Source organism: Stegodyphus dumicola, chromosome 8 (assembly GCF_044657685.1).
Source record: "Stegodyphus dumicola isolate Sdum_Otavi_A_Nest chromosome 8, ASM4465768v1".
NCBI lineage: Eukaryota > Metazoa > Arthropoda > Arachnida > Araneae > Eresidae > Stegodyphus > Stegodyphus dumicola.
In genome coordinates, this window is record NC_140775.1 from 188,824,648 (window position 1) to 188,843,944 (window position 19,297).

At 34.6% G+C, this 19,297-nt stretch overlaps 1 protein-coding gene across 4 annotated transcripts in view; it reads left to right on the forward strand.

Moving 5' to 3' along the window:
* The window catches only part of LOC118187013 (cGMP-inhibited 3',5'-cyclic phosphodiesterase 3A-like), an 881,882-nt gene that overhangs the window by 363,903 nt on the left and 498,682 nt on the right, over positions 1–19,297 (forward strand). For all 4 annotated transcript variants that reach the window (XM_085822827.1, XM_085822828.1, XM_085822831.1 and 1 more), the window contains exon 4: positions 9,375–9,564. In XM_085822827.1, the coding sequence (XP_085678953.1) occupies positions 9,375–9,564 (190 nt within the window). The remainder of the gene's footprint in view (positions 1–9,374; positions 9,565–19,297) is intronic.

The following is a 19,297-nucleotide window of genomic DNA, read 5'->3' on the forward strand; positions in this document are numbered from 1 at the left end:
AAGTATTTCTTCCGCCTTCTTAGCGTGCCTTCATAGTATAGTTGTCAGCACGCTCGACGCGTATTCGAGAGGTCAGTGTTTCGAGTGCCAGTGAGGGCATTGCTTATTTTTCATCTCTCCTGCTTCAAAAATACCTAATGTCTCTACATGTATTCTCTTAAGAAAATCTGATGTGTACACCACATGACTTCCTTGTACGGAATATTAAATTATACGCATTTTTTCTTGCATTTCATTTAAATTTATTGGATTGAATTAAATGTATTTTTTCGATAGCGCATAAACCACAACAGAATAAATTTACTCTTTAAAATTCAGTATATTTGTTTACCATAGCGACACTCTGGCGCTAGGTTCACTTAACGGTTATATTTTGTTCATATTATAACTCAGAATGCACAAAATTTATATCATTTAAAGAATAGAATTATCTAATCGCTGCCACATGTTCTATTCAAATATTAAAATAAAGCTAGAACGATGTATAAAAGATATTAAGCAAACAAAACAAAACAGAAACAGTTTTTCACAGACGATTCAGTATTTCTCATTCAATCGATTCACTTCTCACTTCGCGACAAGGCAAAAATACATAAAAACTCAAAATATCTGTATTAAAAATTAAAAAAGAAAATCTTAAACATTTATTTCCTCGAAGAATTTCCAGAAAGGATTAAGCTTTATTTAATTCGCAATAATAAATGAAGGCGTTATCTTTGTTGTTGCGAAGCTGAGTTTCTCTAGATTGGCAACAAATCCACTATTGTGCCGTTTCAATTGTAAACAAGGAATGGCGCGCCATCAAAAACATTATTAGGCTTAGCGGCACTTAAACAACTTTAAAATTGTTAATAATTCTAAAAATATTTCCTACAGATTTACTAAAGGCATAAAAACCTTAACCGGAAGATAAAAACAACATAATTCAATCATTTTTAAACAAAAAATGTACAATTTAGAAACATATAAGAGTAAAGAAATGAGATCACTGAGCCGGGTAACAGAGTGGATATATATATACATATATTTATATACGTTTGGTGCGGCCGGTTGCAACTAAAATACGAGGTGCACATCTACATGTTATAGCAATTCTATATACAAAAATTCAACGTTCTGAGGCTACTCGTTTTTGAGTTATGCGAGATACGTACGTACATACGTACGTACAGACGCTACGAAAAATTCTCTTCCGAATTCATTTTAAAGCAATTTTATAATTTTTTTGGAGGAAAAGAGTGTTTTATTCTGTCTTTTACATACAGATGTCACGCAAAAACATCGTTAAATTGCATTCGGTAGCGATCAAAACGGATACTTTCGTTTAATTATGCTGTCTGAAACTTTTCGCGATTACAATACTTCCTTTTTACGTCGTACAGGGAAGTAAAAATGTAACTTTTAACGGCAGATTATTCGAATTGTATTCTTTTTTGCACTTTATTTCGAAGTTTCTGTGCCCGTTTTATCTTTTTAAAATATATATCTTATTTTTTACAATTGATCTGGCAGCTGAATTGCAAAATTGTGTGTTAAAATGGTACGTCCCTTATCGGAAGCTCAAGTTTCGTACTAATTAAAAACATCCTCTTTAATATGCTGTTAGAAGTCGTCCCTCAGTCATGCATGAAATTCTTTCATAACTTATATTGAACAGAGTAAACTGAAGCATTTGTAAATGGTCGACATGCTGTTTCCCTTTTCAAGATAAATGGTCGACATGCTGTTTCCCTTTTCAAGATAAATGGTCGACATGCTGTTTCCCTTTTCAAGATATAGCTGCGATACACGTAATTACGTGTCTGAGACTTCCACTTTATCTCTCTTCCAATATAATGTAGATTTTCATAATCTTTACATCCCAACGTATGTGTGAATAGAGAAGCTGAGTCTTGCGGATAATTTTCAAATATATATCATCTAGTCGGAATATATTAGCTGCTACATTACGAGTATTTTGTGTAGATATGATATGATACGATATAACGTTTCATAACGTCGTTCTGACTGTTGGTTAGGGAACAAAGGGAGAAGCAAGCTAAACGTTAAATTAAAATCTTGATATATTCCTGTGTCGTATTTATCATTAGTTCCCTTTTCTTAGCATCAAGTGTATTAGTTATAAGACTCATATTTTTGATCGTAGTGTCGGAATCACTTTTCAATTGTTGCCACCAAATATTATCGCTATGTGGAAAGACCGCAGCACTTAGAGGTGCGGAATGTTTTAATACACGTTCTCCACCCTAACGTAGGCACTGCGAATTTCGAATTATTAGCCCAAAGGGACAATTTGCCCAGAAGGACTATTAATTTCGTTTTGGCATTTTGCGCTGATTCACTATAAACGTCGAATCGCTTTTTAAATTGTTGCCACCATATATTAAAACCTTTCATTATACTTAAAAAAATTAAATTATGAAGAATCTGCATAAATGTATGTATGTTTCTCGCACTGTGATGAAACAACGGTATCTAGAGCCATCCAATTTTGAATAACGTACGCCTCCACCCGAATGTGGGCATCCGGAAGCCCGAATTTGGAATTTCTTTTGTTAGCTTTTTCATATTTTGCAAAGGAGGTTCGAATCCCGCGAACGGGCTGGCTGCATGGGTGTTTTCGTGGTTTTCCTCATGTGTAACGTGTATACGAGCCAGTTTCCCTTAGAAAGTCCTCCACGAAGGCATCCCTCCCCTTAGGCAGATAGCCCTAGTGTGCTTTGCCATAATTAAATACACCACCATACCACACCATACTTTGTGTATGTAAGCATTTATGAGTTTTGATTAAGAAACTCAATGATTTTAAAGCGAGCGATATACGTGAAACAGAACATTTTTTATGTACAGCGCGCGAGACTGTGTATCGGTAATTTTAAAGATATGCTCATTTCAACATTTTGTGATATTGCTGTTGAGTTGAATTTTATGTTTTAACTGCGAAGAATCTGATATTTAATAAATTAAGGTAGTACACAAAACGTTAAATAAACGCCCCTTTGGGCGTAATATAATATCTGGAAGCTTTCAGATTTTTTGTTTGTTTGTTTGTTTTATATTTTATATGGTACAAACCAACGAATTTTTGTTTAATTCTGAGGCTTTTATAATACTTCTAAATTTTCATGAAATAAAGTTCCATTAAAGTTTACTTGAAGGAGACTCTCAGTGCAAGCTCTCGAAAAGAACATATGCTACATTTACATATTATGAAACGGTTGAATGTAGAGTATTTACTTGTAACAGCGGTGCTCAATATATCGCGTTTTCTGAAAGAATGCATATGTTGCCTAAAATCGAATTTAAATCACTATAATCAGAATAATTGGCTAAAGTATTAAATTGTAATTTTTACAGCATCAATCGAATTAGTGGATTTTATTGAAGATAAAAATGTGTTGATATTGACAAGCTATATTAGTTTTTGTACTATAATGAATGCTAGCTAGTAGCTATATGAATATAATGAATGTACTATAATGAATGCTACCTAGTAGATACTCTAGTTAATAGCTAGAGTAAAACTCAGGATATGGTAACATTAAATAAATAAATAAATAAAATTTAAAAAAAAAGAAGAAGCAGAAAACGAAAGCGAAAAGGAACTGAATACATTCGGAAAGAGAAGGCTTACTATGGTGAAACATTAGAAACGTGTAGACAAAGTGTTAATACTATATGTGAGAAAATACTAAGGACAAATTGAAATACATCATAGCTACGTTTGGTGCTTTCTATATTATTTGTATCAATATTAATATAAGTACCGAAAAATACTTAAAAAATAGGTATTTTCGAAACTTTAAAGGAACAAAATTGCAGTCTGAAAATTTATAGCAGCGGAACTTTTGAAGTAATTTCATGCCTTCTGAAGGTCGCCATGAACATAACAATTTATAACTGTCAGCTTTTACAACTAGGAATCAGATAAACTCTATTGTCTGGTAAACCGGACTGTCTAGTAATGTTTTCGGTACTGTCTAGTTTCCGGGAATGGCGATGTATGCAAGCTTTTTCCTCTTTCTGCCCTAAGAATAAACAGCTCATAGGGGAATTCTGAAAAATATATAACCCTTTCATATATGTACTCATACCCTGATATTTACAATAGCGTTTCTTTATTTAGATAGCTTTGAGCATGCAAATTCAGTAAAAATCAGAAAACAAGTACCATACTTATAACAAAGCAGGTTATCTCAGTAAATGAAGGGAATTAAGTACCGGCGATGGCAAGATTTTCCCATGGTTTGAAGACTAAGTAATTTATTCCTTTCAGAGAATTTTCTCGGAAAGCAAATCATCACTTACGGATAGAAGAATGTTCTAAGAACTACGGGACAAATTTATAATGGGAATAAAAGAATGAAAGAAATCGGAAACTCTTTTCTAGTAATCATTTTACTCCTCGAAAGTTGGTTTCAGTATCACCTTTTTAAGAAAATGACACATGAAATGGATTTCAGAAACTGAATCTCGAAATCATCAATAACTATCCAATATTCTGCATTTGTAAATATTTATTTAATTTGCATCTCAACCAAATGTTGAAAACAAAGCGAAAAAAAATCTCCGTACAAAAGGAAAAAAAAAAAAAAAAAGATTCCCATTTTTTTACAGTGATATTCCATTAAATTATATCAGAAAATCATATCACTGATGGATGCAATAAACACTAATTTCAGACATGTTGCCTGTTTATGTTGTTAACTCTCTTTTGCAACTGAACACTGGTAGTTTTGCCTAAGTTTGAATTCCGGCGAATGCGTTCGTTGCTTGGTATTTTGGTGAATTTTAGGTTGAATATATCAAACCAGTTTCTCTGAAAAAGTCATCTACAAACGCATCCTTTTCCTCAAGCAGGTGCCCATCGTATGCTGCCTGACGAATGTGCAAGAATTTTTCTTCTTTTACACAGCTTTCATAATCATATATTACCCACCAGCGGCCGAGCGGTAAAGACGCTGAACACTGGTAGTTCGGTCCGAGGTTCGAATCCCGCGAACGAACTGGCTGCATGGTCGTTTTCGTGGTTTTCCCCATGTGTAACGTGTATACGAGCCAGTTTCCCTTAGAAAGTCCTCCACGAAAGCATCTCTCCATTTAGGCAGATAACCCTCGTGTGCTTTGCCTTGAATAGCACCATACCAATAATACAATAATCACATATTATATTATTGAACATTTTTAATTTGCAAAACTATAAGTTATGGAAAACTCAATGACATGTTTATTTAGATAAATAAAAAGATAAAAATTAAATGCGTCATCGACATCATTTTGTTAGTAATATCATTATATAATCTATTGTACTTTTTTTTTTTTTTTTAGTGTACTGGGGAATTAAAGAAAATTTCTCAAAAGTATCATCATGTTTTCGTAAACTGATATATAGTGTTAAATTATTATATTAAATTTCAGTTTATTATAGCAGAAATCGTAAATAGCTGCATTATGTATAGCTCTTGCTTCGCTGAGCTTTCAGAAGTTAATCTGCGTCCATCCGCATAATCGAGGAGCAGGTCGATTTGTTTCTCAGTGCAATCGCTGTGGGATCTTAATTCTACTGACCGATGTTCTATAAATTTAAAATATTTTGCCCTGCCGAAATTCTGTAGCTCTCTACATTCTAAAACTTTTGCCGTTGTCAAGTGCCAAATTCTTAGAATTTCGCCATCCCTAAATTTTCTTGTTCGATGCCTCTTTAAATTCTAAGAATTTTTCAGCCATTAATCTGCCTCCTGGCCAGACGTGTTTTTCGATGCCACATATGTCACTGAAAAAGTTGAAAAATCGGAATTTTAAAAGCAAACTTCCTACTTTTCATCAAATAAATTTTATCGATTAGCAGTGCTATGGAAGCATTAAAACATTTATGTAATAAATACACAAATACTTCAGAAACATTTTTTTCTCTCTACTGAAGAAAGGCCTGTCTCTGACTACCTGCGAATTTGATTAAGTTTTATCCAAAATCTACGTCAAAGCGTTTCTTTTTGGCCTAATATTAAATTTTACATTGGCATGTTCCTGTCCCTGCTTGATGTTGACAAGATTTATTCAAAACTTACTGTTCTTATTTTTTATTTTAAAACAAACAATTTAAATGGAAATCCTCAGCTTGCTTTTATTTATTTAAATAATGACATTTGATAATGTGAATTGAGATCAAGAAGTAATTTGCGTATTTGAACCCCAAAAAAAGTTAAACACCAATTTTGAAGCTTTTGTTTTGGTTTGCTTTATTTTTCCTTCAAAGCACGCGAGAGCTATCTGCCTAAAGGGAGGAATGCCTCCGTGGAGGACATTCTAAGAAAAACTTACTCGCGCCCACATTATGCACAGAGAAAACCACAAAAATTCCACTTTGAAAGGTAAAAGTGTCTAATTTTTTAGAGCGAGATTTTCCTAACAATGAATTTTAGCAATTTAATATAAGTGCTATATTTAATTAAGAATTAAAACAATGCTCTTTTGTGATTAACGTAAGGTAACTCTTTCTGTCAAAAATAATCATATGAAAATGCACCGAATTTCAGTACCATGTAATTTAGTTCGGAAACTGAGAGGTATCTGTGACTCTTGTCTATATGTAGAAAATTTTTAATAAGGTTATTATAACTGAAATTTGTTTCAAAATATTCAATATTTCATAACTTCTATCAACCAATAAATGCGATAAAGGTAAACTCATCTTTTATAAATATGAAACAAGATAAACGAAATAAATTTGTGGTAAAATGAATTACAAACATTATGTCGAAATGACTGACACTGAGCATGTGTTTGTTATTTTAATAGTAATTTAATTATCAATTACATGTAGCTTTCAATAGGAATTAGGTATTTTAAGCCTCTTATAAATTTTTTCTTAGCGTTAAAGCTCGATAACATGAATCAAAAGCAGAAAATTAGTTAAACTACACTGTCTCACTAGTCGTAAGATTATATTACTGAAATATGCATATAAAAACAAATTAACATTTTATAAACGTACATTAAAATACCGAACCGCAATAAAAATCAATAACATTTATACTTAAAAAGCAACAAAGCCGGGTTCATGTGAATCACTAGAAGAGGCGCCAAATTGGCTATACGAATTCGAAAATTACCTTAATTATTAGAGGAAATAGGCTTCGTCAAACTTAAATCAATAAAACAAACCAAAAAAATTGCAAGAAAACCTGGAAATTAATGCAATATGCATTTCAGTGTTACTTCTTATTTATCAAAAACGAATTTTTTAACGTTTTCATTTGAAAATTATAAATAATTGGCTACATTATTTCTCTGAATTTATAAAACTACGATTAAAAAATACTTTAAGAATTATGGTATAATTATGCTATAAGAGTTATGACATTTTGATTTAATACAATTACTTTTGGTTAATACAAGTGTAGCTATTTTTATATCTATATGGACGCGCATTGACCTTTCTGCCTCAGGTGAAAAATTATCTTGGCACGGCTCTGATAAGCAATTAAGATTAGAAATATGCACAAAATTAGTAACAAGGCAATACAAAACTTCCTTTTCTGTTTTGGATTTCCAGAAAAAAATATCTTTTTTCGTCTAACCAAAGCATGGACACAAAACGTGTTCCTTCCTCCGTAAGGGCAAAAGCAGCCCATCTGCTTACTCGCCTCTAGGCGGTAATCAAAGGACAGTAGGAAACCATCACTTAAGTGAAACCACTTGTTGATCGCCCTACAAGAAGGGGGGAAGAAAATCTAACAAAGGCCGTTTTCAGGACAATTTTGGTTCACACTAAATGAAAAAAAAATTGTAAACATGGTTAATTTTTACTGCAGTTTTCGAGACGTAAATAGATTTGAATGCGAGCCGCCCGGTGGGTTAAGACATTTTTCATTTCATTTAAATTTCTAGTCACATAAAAATCCACAATAAAATTATTCGATAATTACTATATTACACTCTAGAAATTAGATTTATGAATATGGAATGCAAACAAAGTCGTTAGAATAGTATATTTGTGCTTGAAAATTGAGATTTCCAAATCGGACTTATGCACAAATTTTTCTTTCATAATAATTATGTTTTCCGTTTCACTGATTGGTTATAGAACCGAGAATATATAGAAAATGAATACCTAAAAAAAATTCAATAAAAGTTTTATCACAATAAAATTTGGTACGCAACTCGTTGTAGAAGGAATTAAGAAAAAAAGTCGAAAGACAAGAAGATGGGGGTAGCTTATTAGCATCAAGTAGGTGTGAAAAAATTATTCATATTCTATAATACATTATTTACTTTGCCTGCAATTCTATGAATATTCTAAGACTTTTATTTTATTCTTTCTTTATTTATTTTTGTGAATACTTTGCCTACATGGAATCCTTCCGAGAATTCACAAATTTTAGTTCGAATTTTTTTTTTTCGGGGGGGAGGGGAGTGGGATTGTTGCTCTTTTATGTGTGATATGATTCACGAAACTTTTTACTAATCATAACTTAAATTTAACTATAACTTAATTACACTATAACTTAAATTTTCAAAAAAGTATTTATTTCATTTTTTAATGAAAGCAATGCATATTATCATTTTTCAAGCACAGAATTGTATAAAAATGGATATTAAAAATTCGGAACGGTTCATACTATAACGTATTTTCTCCCTCTTTTCTGCATGACTTCGTGGCGTAACGGGTAGCACACTCGCCGCGTATTCTAGGGGTCCAGATTCGAGTCCTGAGGAGGGCATTGCTCATTTTTTGTGTTTCATTCCATTCGTTTCCATTTGAAAAGTAGGCTTATCTTTGGAATATGGTAACAGGTAGTTTGGCAACATTTTGGTAAGGCTAGGTTACTAGCTAGGACTTTTGCAGTGTACATGGATAAAGTCAAGAGTGTGCGCAATGCCATTTTTGTGCAATTCTGGGATGTTTTTTTAAGTGAAAATAGGTCGACGTGTACATGGATGATACCGTGTATGTGCAATTCTTAAAAACGCGGCAAGTAGTGGGTGATAGTGCACATTCTCCCAATTTCGCACCTAATCTTCATCATGATTAAGCACTTTTGTTCCATAAAAGTTCTAGCATAAGCGTAATTCGGTTAGCAGATTGTTGGAAAAAAAAATGTTGAGTTTAAAAAAAAAAAAAAAAAAAAAAATCCTTTACTTCGGGAAAACAAAATGGCGTCCAAACAAAAGCTAACGGGTTGCTGTAGTAGGGTTGGTCGCCACATTTTCGCCAAAAAATCGCCAAGTTACCATAATCCAAAGATTAACCGAAAAGTAAAAATATTTCCTTTTTCATCTTGTCTTTCTTTCAGTGCGCTTGTTACTAACAGCAACTTTAAAAGTTTTAATAATCCTACTTAATGCTCTTTCTCTTTTCTTTTCTTCCACAGTCGATCTCAACTGGTGTCGATGCCTTCGTGTTCCAAGGGTCGCTCGTACTCGACAACCTCGATCCCATCGAGCTCGCTGAGCAGACGCAACTCTCGGGACAGGAAGACGGTCTGCAGTCTCCACCCCCTTACGACGGCAGAAATAGAAGCCCTTCACGAAGCGCATGCGCAACGGGAGGATGATTTGCAGGTAAATGCATTCTTTTCTTCCAGATTTAAGAACCTGTCTCAAGAAGCACTTGAACAGCAAAACCGTGGAAATTTTATCTCCAATTAAAATTACGAATTTCCAGCAATAAATAGATCATGTTTCGAGTAACTAGAACGCTCGTTGAATTGTACCTTTCAACCAGCACGTCAGATTTTCACTCACCAGTAAATCATACAGTATCCAGGAAATAGCCTGTAATATTTATCCTGGAATATCTAAAGAATAAATATCCAGGAAACTCCTATATTGAATAATATTGGTTAATTACATAAATTTAGTTAATTTTATTTACAGTAGATTTCCGCTGTAACGAACTTCAAGGGACTGAAATTTCGATTCCCTATATTCGGTATTTTGCTATATCCGATCTGATAAAGAAAAAGAAATGAATCATATCACATAACAGTGCAGAAACTAACTGAATCACATAACAGTGTAGAAACTAACTGACGAATCACGCAGAAATATTAGAATGAGCATTTCCCAAAAGATCTTAATAGTAAGTTTACATTTTTTTAAAAATATTAAATAATATATATTAATAATAAATTGGTTGATAATTTAATAATTAATTTAAAATTTAGGTACTATTCGGTTTCGAGGGCCGTAAAAAATCACCAAACTATTGTTGATGCCAATGCTGCCAAAAATAATTGCTGCAACCCTAATAATTGCGGCAAGAGAGGAAGTATAATAGTAAATAACTATTTAAGTTTGATGTTTTAATTTAGATGAGAGGTTAATTTAATATAATACTTTTTTATTATTATAATTTATATGAAAAATGCTAAACATGACTGAATTGAAGCATAAGAGTAAATAACTATTTCAGATCATTATTATAATTTATATAAAAATTGCTAAGCATAACTGAATGGATGCCTGCATCGTTATTTCGCTACAGATTTATCGCTAAAGCATAATTTCATCTCGTTGGTTGTTCAAACGTAATTTTCTATAATGAATGATCCCTTTTCTTTGAAAATATTCTCGGTAAAGTGCAGAATCGCTCACTTATTTATTTGCCGCTTTTTACAAGGGTAAAAACAATTGGATTTTTGTCAATTTTCTTTAACTTTTTAAGTGAAAATAGGTCGATGTGTACGTAGATAAAGTAAAGGGTGTCCGCAGTGCCATTTTTGTGCAGGTCGATGTGCACATGGATACCGAGTATGTGCAATTATTAAAAACGCGTCAAGCAGTGGGTGATTCTGCACTTTACCCAAAATTCTATTGCCGACTTTTCGTCATGGGCAATTCCCAAATTGTTAAATCCATAGGATATCAAAAAAGAATTTAAAATCAAAAAAGGATTTAAAAATTAAGCTAGTATTTCAATGGCGTCTTAAGAAATATAGAACTATATAAACTTAAATCAGCGCATACGCTAGATTTGGCGCGCTGTTAAATGGGTACTAGATTTGGCGCTTTTGCGCGTACATTTTCGCTGCAATTTTTTACGGCCCTCGAAACCGAATAGTACCAAAATTTATAAAATTAACACGTAAATATTAATTAAAATTATTATTACGTTCAACAACTAAATTTGTCTTGGTTTTTTTTTTTTTTTTTTTTTTTTTTTTCCCCAAGTCTCAACGGATGTTAATTTTATACGCAAAATTACTTAACGTAAATGTCATGGTTTAGAACCATCCTGTATGGTTTTCATAACCATCCTTTATGGTGCTATATCCATGGTGCTATATCTGCATGTTATAAGCCATGGACAGCGCTGTCTGACAGCTCAATCAAGTAACTTGAATGGAATTAAAAAGTTGATTCAAGCTCTTTGTTTTAATGGATTAATAGTTCTTAGCTTCAGTGCTTGATGCAGTAGGATCTTCTAAAGTACTTATATTGTTATGTCCTGGTTTTCCAAGAATTGAGTGCCGCACCTGCTTGGCATAGCCTTTTACTTAGAATACAGAAAAGTTTGTGGGTAAAGGCGAAAGAACAGTAACCTAAATGCCTTTTTCATTATTCTAATCCTCTAAGCGGGACGAATTTAAGGATTAGTAATTTTTTTATTAATGTTGCGGTCATTTAGGTAAGCTCCATACTTCGTCAAGGATCACATATTTCCATTTATATCTTGCTAAATAGTTTTCTTACAGGGTTCTACAAATGGTTCAGTTTTGAGTCGCATGCCTCGGCAAAAGCTGGTCAACATTATGCTTTAGCTCTTTTAAGTTAAAAAAGTTGTTTATTATTTTCTTTATTGTTGCTGCAGATGTATTGAAAGATTTGTCAATTGATTTTTGCGAAGGCGGATTTTCTGTTGTTGCCAACGGTTTAAATTTAGAAACAGTAATTATCTTTTTGCGGTATTCAGTTGGACTCTTCTTGCCATGTATAAAAATGACTTTTCTGCTTCCGATTAATAATGTGGCTTATTTTTCGCTCAGAAATTTTAATACCATGCATTTCAGATATTTTTTTGAGTTATAGAATATGAATATTTGTCTTGGGAAAGCACAAAAACTTCTGCTTCAATCCACAACTTTTTTCACATTCCATATTTTGAAAGATAAATAAATTTAAAAGAAGCAGACGATTTTTCTCATTTCAAATAATAATCTGTTACTCGAAAGTTTCATATTCCGAAACATTTGCTTTTTACATCGAAATAGTGTTAAAAATGTGTGAACATCGTTTGTTTGTAAACGGAATAAATTGAAATCGAAGGTTAGCCAAACTCGTTTTAAAAGTCCTGTGATATGTAGCTTCGTAATAAATCATTTGAAAAGCCTTGCAAGTTTTATTTTATTTTCATAACACTTATTTTTAATCCAAAGGGGCTTTGTCCCTGTTCGTTTGGCAATTTTGCGCCGAATCACTCTGAATGTCCGTTTCACTTTTCAAACTGTTGCTACCGAATATTATCGCCCTGTATTATCTGCATAAATATATGCATGTTTCTCGCACTGTGATACAACAGCGGTATCTAGAGCCACCTAATTTTGAGTGACATAACCCTACTGCGAATATGATCATCTGGAAGCACAAATTTGAAATTTGTTTTATTATCGATTCCTATTTTGTAAAATTTTAACTCATTTTTGATTTAAAACCTCGAGGATTTCAAAGCGAGCAATGGCAGCGTTGTATGGAAAAAAACATTTTTAATCTCCAGCGCTTCAGACTGTGTATCGGAAATTCAAAATACGAGTATAAGCTCAATTTAAAATTTTGCGGTATTGCTCTTCGACTGAATTTTATGATTTAGGTGCGAAGAACATGATATTTTGTAAGGTATTTCTCCCGCCTTCCTAGCGTGCCTTCGTGGTGTAGTGGTTCTGCACGCTGGGCTGGTATTCCAGAGGTCCGTGGTTCGATTACCGGCGAAGGCGTTGCTAATTTTTCAACTCTTCTGCCTTCAAAAATTACCTAATGTCTCAACAGTTACGCCCGAACTAAAAGGGTGTTGGATGATGATTCTCCTCACCCAGGATTTGGCGATTGGGTCCTCTAATAACCCCAGTCGCCCTTTAAACGGGGGAGTATATAAGGTATTTCTTCCGCCTTCCTAGGGCAACTTCGTATTGTAGTGGTCAGCACACTGATCCGGTATTTCAGAGGTCCGTGGTTTCGAATCCCGGCGAAGGCGGTTACTAAATTTTCATCGCTCTGGCCTCCAAAAAATACCTAATATCTCTACAAATTAATAAATAAAAGTAACACACAAAATGTTGAAAAAAACGCCTTTTTGGATGTAATTTAAAATCTGAAACCTTTCAGATTTTCTTTCTTATTATGATTTTTTTTAATATTAAAACCCTTTCCTTTAAATTCATGTTTCCCACTTACAACTCCCTATCGGAATGAGGTTTTAGCATCGTGTTGCAAGTAAAGGAGGTAGAAGGAGTATTCAAGAAGAGTTCTGCTTTTTTCAGTAGGAGAGCTCAGGAGACCTTAGTGGCGTGTGTTTTCTATCAGGCTACTTCGTTATTAAGCCAACTACGTTCGTTCGTATTGTACGTGGCTCTTGATAATCGCTGGATAATTTAATTCAGGGCTAATTACATTAGGTAATTTGGTCTAGGTTCGACTGAATTTAATTTTGTATTAGATAAAATTCTTATTTTCTCACCTTGATTTAAAGGCCAATTGGAGGCTTTCCTGTAAGCCCGAGAAGGGACCATCTGGTATTATTTCTTTAATTGAATAAAAGGGTATTTTAACCATTTTCTGGACTTTCAATACGTTCCTCTACGTTCAGCAAAGTAGTTATGAACATTATAGGCTTCTGTTAGAGATATTATAGAAAGCGTTTACTAAATATTATTGCACATGATCAACAAGAGTTTTTAATTTGACAGGGCGCAATATTTTATTGTAAATAAAAAGAAATAGCATTTGATTTCTGTTCTTAAGAGTTATAAAGAAGAAATTATTAAATTAAATTAAATGGGAATATATTTATTACTTTATTTTAGCACAGTAAATATAAAGTTCTCACTGGCGATATTTTCAGGCGCGGCAAAAAAGTTCTGTTCTAAATCTTCTTTTAAAAAACAGTGAATGTAAGGAATAACGTAACTGAAAAAGATAAAGAAAGGAATAATTACGAGATTGCGCCTGACTCTTTGCGTCTCGTCCTGTCCTATCAAGTAACTTGCGAGATGGTAATGATAATGCTTTATTTGTTATAGAGAATATATCCAAAACGTTAAACTGAAGAGGTGAGACTTGAGTTTTGAATCTAAGATGCTGGTTTATCTTACAGTATTCACTTGTATTTGCTTCTGTATACCGTCAATTTATTATACTTCTCTGAAAGGTCTCACTAGCGGTTGAATGCTTAAGACCGCTGAATGCTGGTAGTTTGACCTGGCTTGGCTTCGAACTCAGTCAAACAGTTTAGTTGCATAGTTAGTTTTCATAGTCTTCTCCATAATTAACGTGAATCTCAGCAAACGTACATCAAAAAGGCATTCATTTTCTTCAGCATATAGCCGAAGTGGCCTATGTCATATTCAAATAAACTAACTTAACCTAAACATCTGTAAGGTTTCTTTGTATTAATTAACCAGTTAACTGTGATTGACGAGTATACTCGTTATGGAGAAGCGACCCTATTTTGTGTATTGACGAGTATACTCGTCGTGCGTATATTATGTTAATGAAATGGAAAGATAAGAGGGAGGTTTATATAGTAAGTACTGAACATAACGACAACGTAATAGAACCAGAGAAAAGAAAAATAATAACAAAGAAACCGGAGCTAGTGATTGATTATAATACAAAAATGGGTGGAGTGGATAGGAGAGATGGAATTATCATAGCTTACTCCACAACAAGAAAAACGACTCAAAAAGCACTACAAAAAGATATTTCTCCATTTCTTAGACATTATGTGTCTGAATGCATTCGTATTATATAAAAAAATAATGGAACGTTATCGCGTATCAACCTTTTGCTCAAATTCATTGAAGACACTTTTGCGACGTATCCAATTGAAAGAAATAAATCGACACAAACTCGGCCATTTAGGCCTAATATACACTGAAGTGACAAAAGTCATGGGATAGCAGTATGCAAATATACAGATGGCAGTAGTATCGCGTAGAAAATGTATAAATGTGAAGTGCTTCGGCAGGGCTTTCATTTGTGTTCAGGTTATTCATGTGAAGAGGCTTTGACGTGATTATGGCCTCACGACGAGAATTAACAGACTTTGAAAGCGGAATGGTAGTTGGAGCTAGACGCATGGGTCATTCCATTTCGGATATCGTTAGGGAATTCAACATTCCGAGATCCACAGTTTCAAGAGTATGCCGAGAGTATCTAATTTCAGGCATAACATCGCACCATGGACAGCGCAGTGGCCGACCACCTGCACTTAACGACCGAGACCAGCGACGTCTGCGTAGAGTTGTCAATGTTCACAGACAAGCAACATTGCGTCAAATAACCGCAGAAATCAATGTGACACGTACGAGGGACGTGTCCGATAGGACAGTGCGGCGAAATTTGTCTTCCTTGGGTTAGGCCAGCAGAAGACAGACTCGAGTTCCTTTCCTGACAGCACGACATCGCCTGCAGCGACTCTCGTGGGCTCGTGAGCATATCGGTTGGTCCCTAAACGAATGGAAAACCGTGGCTTGGTCAGATGAGTCACGATTTCAGTTGGTAAGAGCTGATGGTAGGGTTCGAGTGTGGCCCAGACCCCACGAAGCCATGGACCCAAGTTGTCAACAAGGCACTGTTCAAGCTGGTGGTGGTTCCATAATGGTTTGGGCTGTTTTCACATGGCATGGACTCGGTCCTCTGGTGAAACTGAACAGATCATTGACTGGAAATGGATACCTTCAGCTACTTGGAGATCACTTACAGCCATTCATGGACTTCAGGACTTTACGTACTCAAACAACGATGGGATTTTTATGAATGAGAATGCGCCATGTCACCGGGCCACAATTGTTCGCGATTGGTTAGAAGAACATTCTGGACAATTCCAGCGAATGATCTGGCCACCTAGATCGCCCGACATAAATCCCATCGAACATTTATGGGACATCATCGAGAGGTCAGTTCGTGCCCAGAAGCCTGCACCGTCAACACTTTCACAATTATGGACGTCTGTAGAGGCAGCATGGCTCAATATTCCTGCAGGGGACTTCCAACGACTTGTTGAGTCCATGCCACGTCGAGTTGCTGCACTTCGCCGGGCAAAAGGAGGACCGACAAAATATTAGGAGGTATCCCATGACTTTTGTCACTTCAGTGTAAACCAATTAGGCGAATCGTGTTCCGGATTATATACTCGGAACAACAACAAAAAAAAAAAAAAAAAAAAAAAAAAAAAAAAACAACCTACGCAAAGGTGTTCGCATTGTAACGTAAGATCAGGAAGGAATCGCGTGACTGGTATTCGATTTGCAAATTCCCTTTGTGTATAGTACCCTGTTTCGCTGAATATTACTCCACAGCAGGTATTTAAATTCTTACTTTTATATGTATAATATTTAATTTGATTTACTGCGTTTTTAGTTTAATATGTATGTAATATATGCTTATGTTAACAAAATAAGTGAATATTATAAATAAAATTTTCAATATTCTAAAATAAACCCATCCTTTTCATCCAGTCACTTACCAGTGCAACTGACTCTGGTAATTGACGAATATACTCATGTCGTCATGGCTTGATTCTGGCTACACAAAACGGTGCGCACTCTTAAGCGAGAGCGCCACAGTTAACTGGTTAAGCAGTTATTTTATGTTTTAAATCTTTACTGTCTCTTCGCTCTTCCATTCTCTCGCCAGAATGTAAATTAGTTCGCGTGTATTTAAAGTGAGGTTTTTAGATTGTAAAACAGAGGGTATTCTGCCTCTCGAGGACACGTTACTATGTTGCTAGATCTGGTTAAGTTTTGTAGTCTGAAAGGTCTCGCTAGTATAGTCTCTAATAATATTTATAGTCCCTCAAAGGCCGATGCATTGCATTATAATTGCCGATAGTTGATTATCCATGCCGTTTAAGTTTTGAGCCAACTTCGCGTTAATTGATCTGTGTGGACTTTGACTATAAGCTCATTTAAATAAAATTTTGCATTTAACTTGTTGTTACTTTAATTTATCTCGCCACAGATGGTTGGCTGAATTTTAAGCACCAAGTGTGTCTTCTGTTCTGTACTTAGTTTTAAATAAAGGATGTTTCACACCCTTCTCAAGTTCAGTTGCTATTTCAAACTTCACGATTATTCGCTGCCAGCCTATTGAAAGTTTCGTTACACTTTATGATGCCAAAACAAAATTAGTAAACTTTACACTTCTTTTTAAAATAGCAGTGTTAAATGCGTACCTTGTAAAGCGCTTTTTTATTCTTTACCACGTTCCTTCGTGGCATCATGCAATTGGGAAGTCCAGAATTCGAGTCCACCCGATGGCATAGTTGATCCGCTCATCTTTTCTGATCAAAAAAAGTTACGAAGGTTATAAGGCATTTCTCCCACTTCCCTAGCGTGCCTTCGTGGTGTAGTGGCTCAGCACGCTGGGCCGGTTTTTCCAGAGGTCCGTGGTTCGATTCCCGGCGAAGGCGTTTGCTAATTTTCCATCTTTCCGGCTTCCGAAAAATCCTAATGTCTCTACAAAACGAAGAAAGTCTTCGCCATGAAGGGATGACTTCATGGCGGACTTTTGAATAAAATTGTTTTAAATCTTTCAATCAAACATGTAAGTTATAAGGTATTTTTCCCGCTTTCCTAGCGTGCCTTCATGGTGTTGTGGTTCTGCACGCTGGGCCGGTATTCCAGAAGTCCGTGGTTCGATTCCCGGCGAAGGCGGTTGCATATTTTTCATCTTTTCTGCTTCCAATTAACCTAATGACTCTACAAGTGGCGCCCGAACTAAAAGGGTTGTGGATGATGATTCTCCGCACCCAGGATTTGGCAACTAGGTCCCCTAAATTTAGTCGCCCTTTAAAAAGGGGAGTATATAAGGTATTTCTCCCACTTCCCTTAGCATGCCTTCGTGGTGTAGTGGATCAGAACGCTGGGCCGGTATTCCAAAGTTCCGTGGTTCGATTCCCGGCGAAGGCGGTTGCATATTTTTCATCTTTTCTGCTTCCAATTAACCTAATGACTCTACAAGGTCTCTATATTGGTGCTCGAATTAAAATATGATGGGAGGTGATTCGTCACTTCCAGGATTTGGCAATTTGGTCCTTTTTTTCCGCAATTGCAGTGTAAGTGGTGGTGGGGAGAATGTAAGAAATCTTCTCCTTGCTTACTCCGTGCGTTGGTGGTGGTGTAGTTAGAAGCACTTCCGCTGGCAATCTGTAGGTCTATATTTCCAATCTTTGGGCAATCTTTTGCAAGTTTTCTTCTCCGCTAAAAATCCTTATGATTTTAGAATCTTTATTTTAGTTCAGTAACCATGCAGTGCTTATTGCCGAGATAAGTTGCGTTAATTATGGGTTTCATTTAATTCCATTTAATTACACTTTACGTTTTTTTCATAATTTGATAGCTTAATTACCATTTGTATTTCATCGTTGCATGTTTTCGTTTTGAAAAGTAAAGTGTTTCTTCATATTTAAACGAGTGTAAACCCAAGACATGTATGATTTAAACCAAATTTATGTTGTGAATAATTTAACAGAAAAATTTATTGCTTTCAGGCAGTGATGTTATCAATAATTTACATTTCACATAAACACTTATTAAATATCGTATCTTTTCTCAATATCGATAAAACATACTGTTTATTTATTTAGCCTATAATTCAAATCATTTTATTTAGATTATTACTTGAGTGGTGTATCTTACCGAGTCATTTTATGTTAGAGCAATATTTCTATATATTTTACAAACACAAAGTCATTAAAATTTAATATGCAATATAATAATAATGTAAGATAGCTTTGCCTTTGTTTACCCAGCGCTCAGTTTGTTACGACATTTTCCAATCTCTCTGCATTTTTAATTTAAATTAATCTTTCCGCCATGCTTCAAGTTCTTTACCTTGTTGTTTCAGTTAAGTTATTCGATATATGTAAAATTTAATTATGGTTCCTTTTATTTACATATCTCTTTTTTCTACCACTTATTTTGTTTGCTTAACTTCAGCTTGAGCAATACGTAGTTGTTTCTAATTGGTTTTCGTCTTGCAAAACTCATTTTGCTGTTATTAAAAATTATCGATCATTTATTTGAAAAATTTTTGGAAAGTTGGTAGGAAATAAATAAAATTATTCGGAACTTGGAGA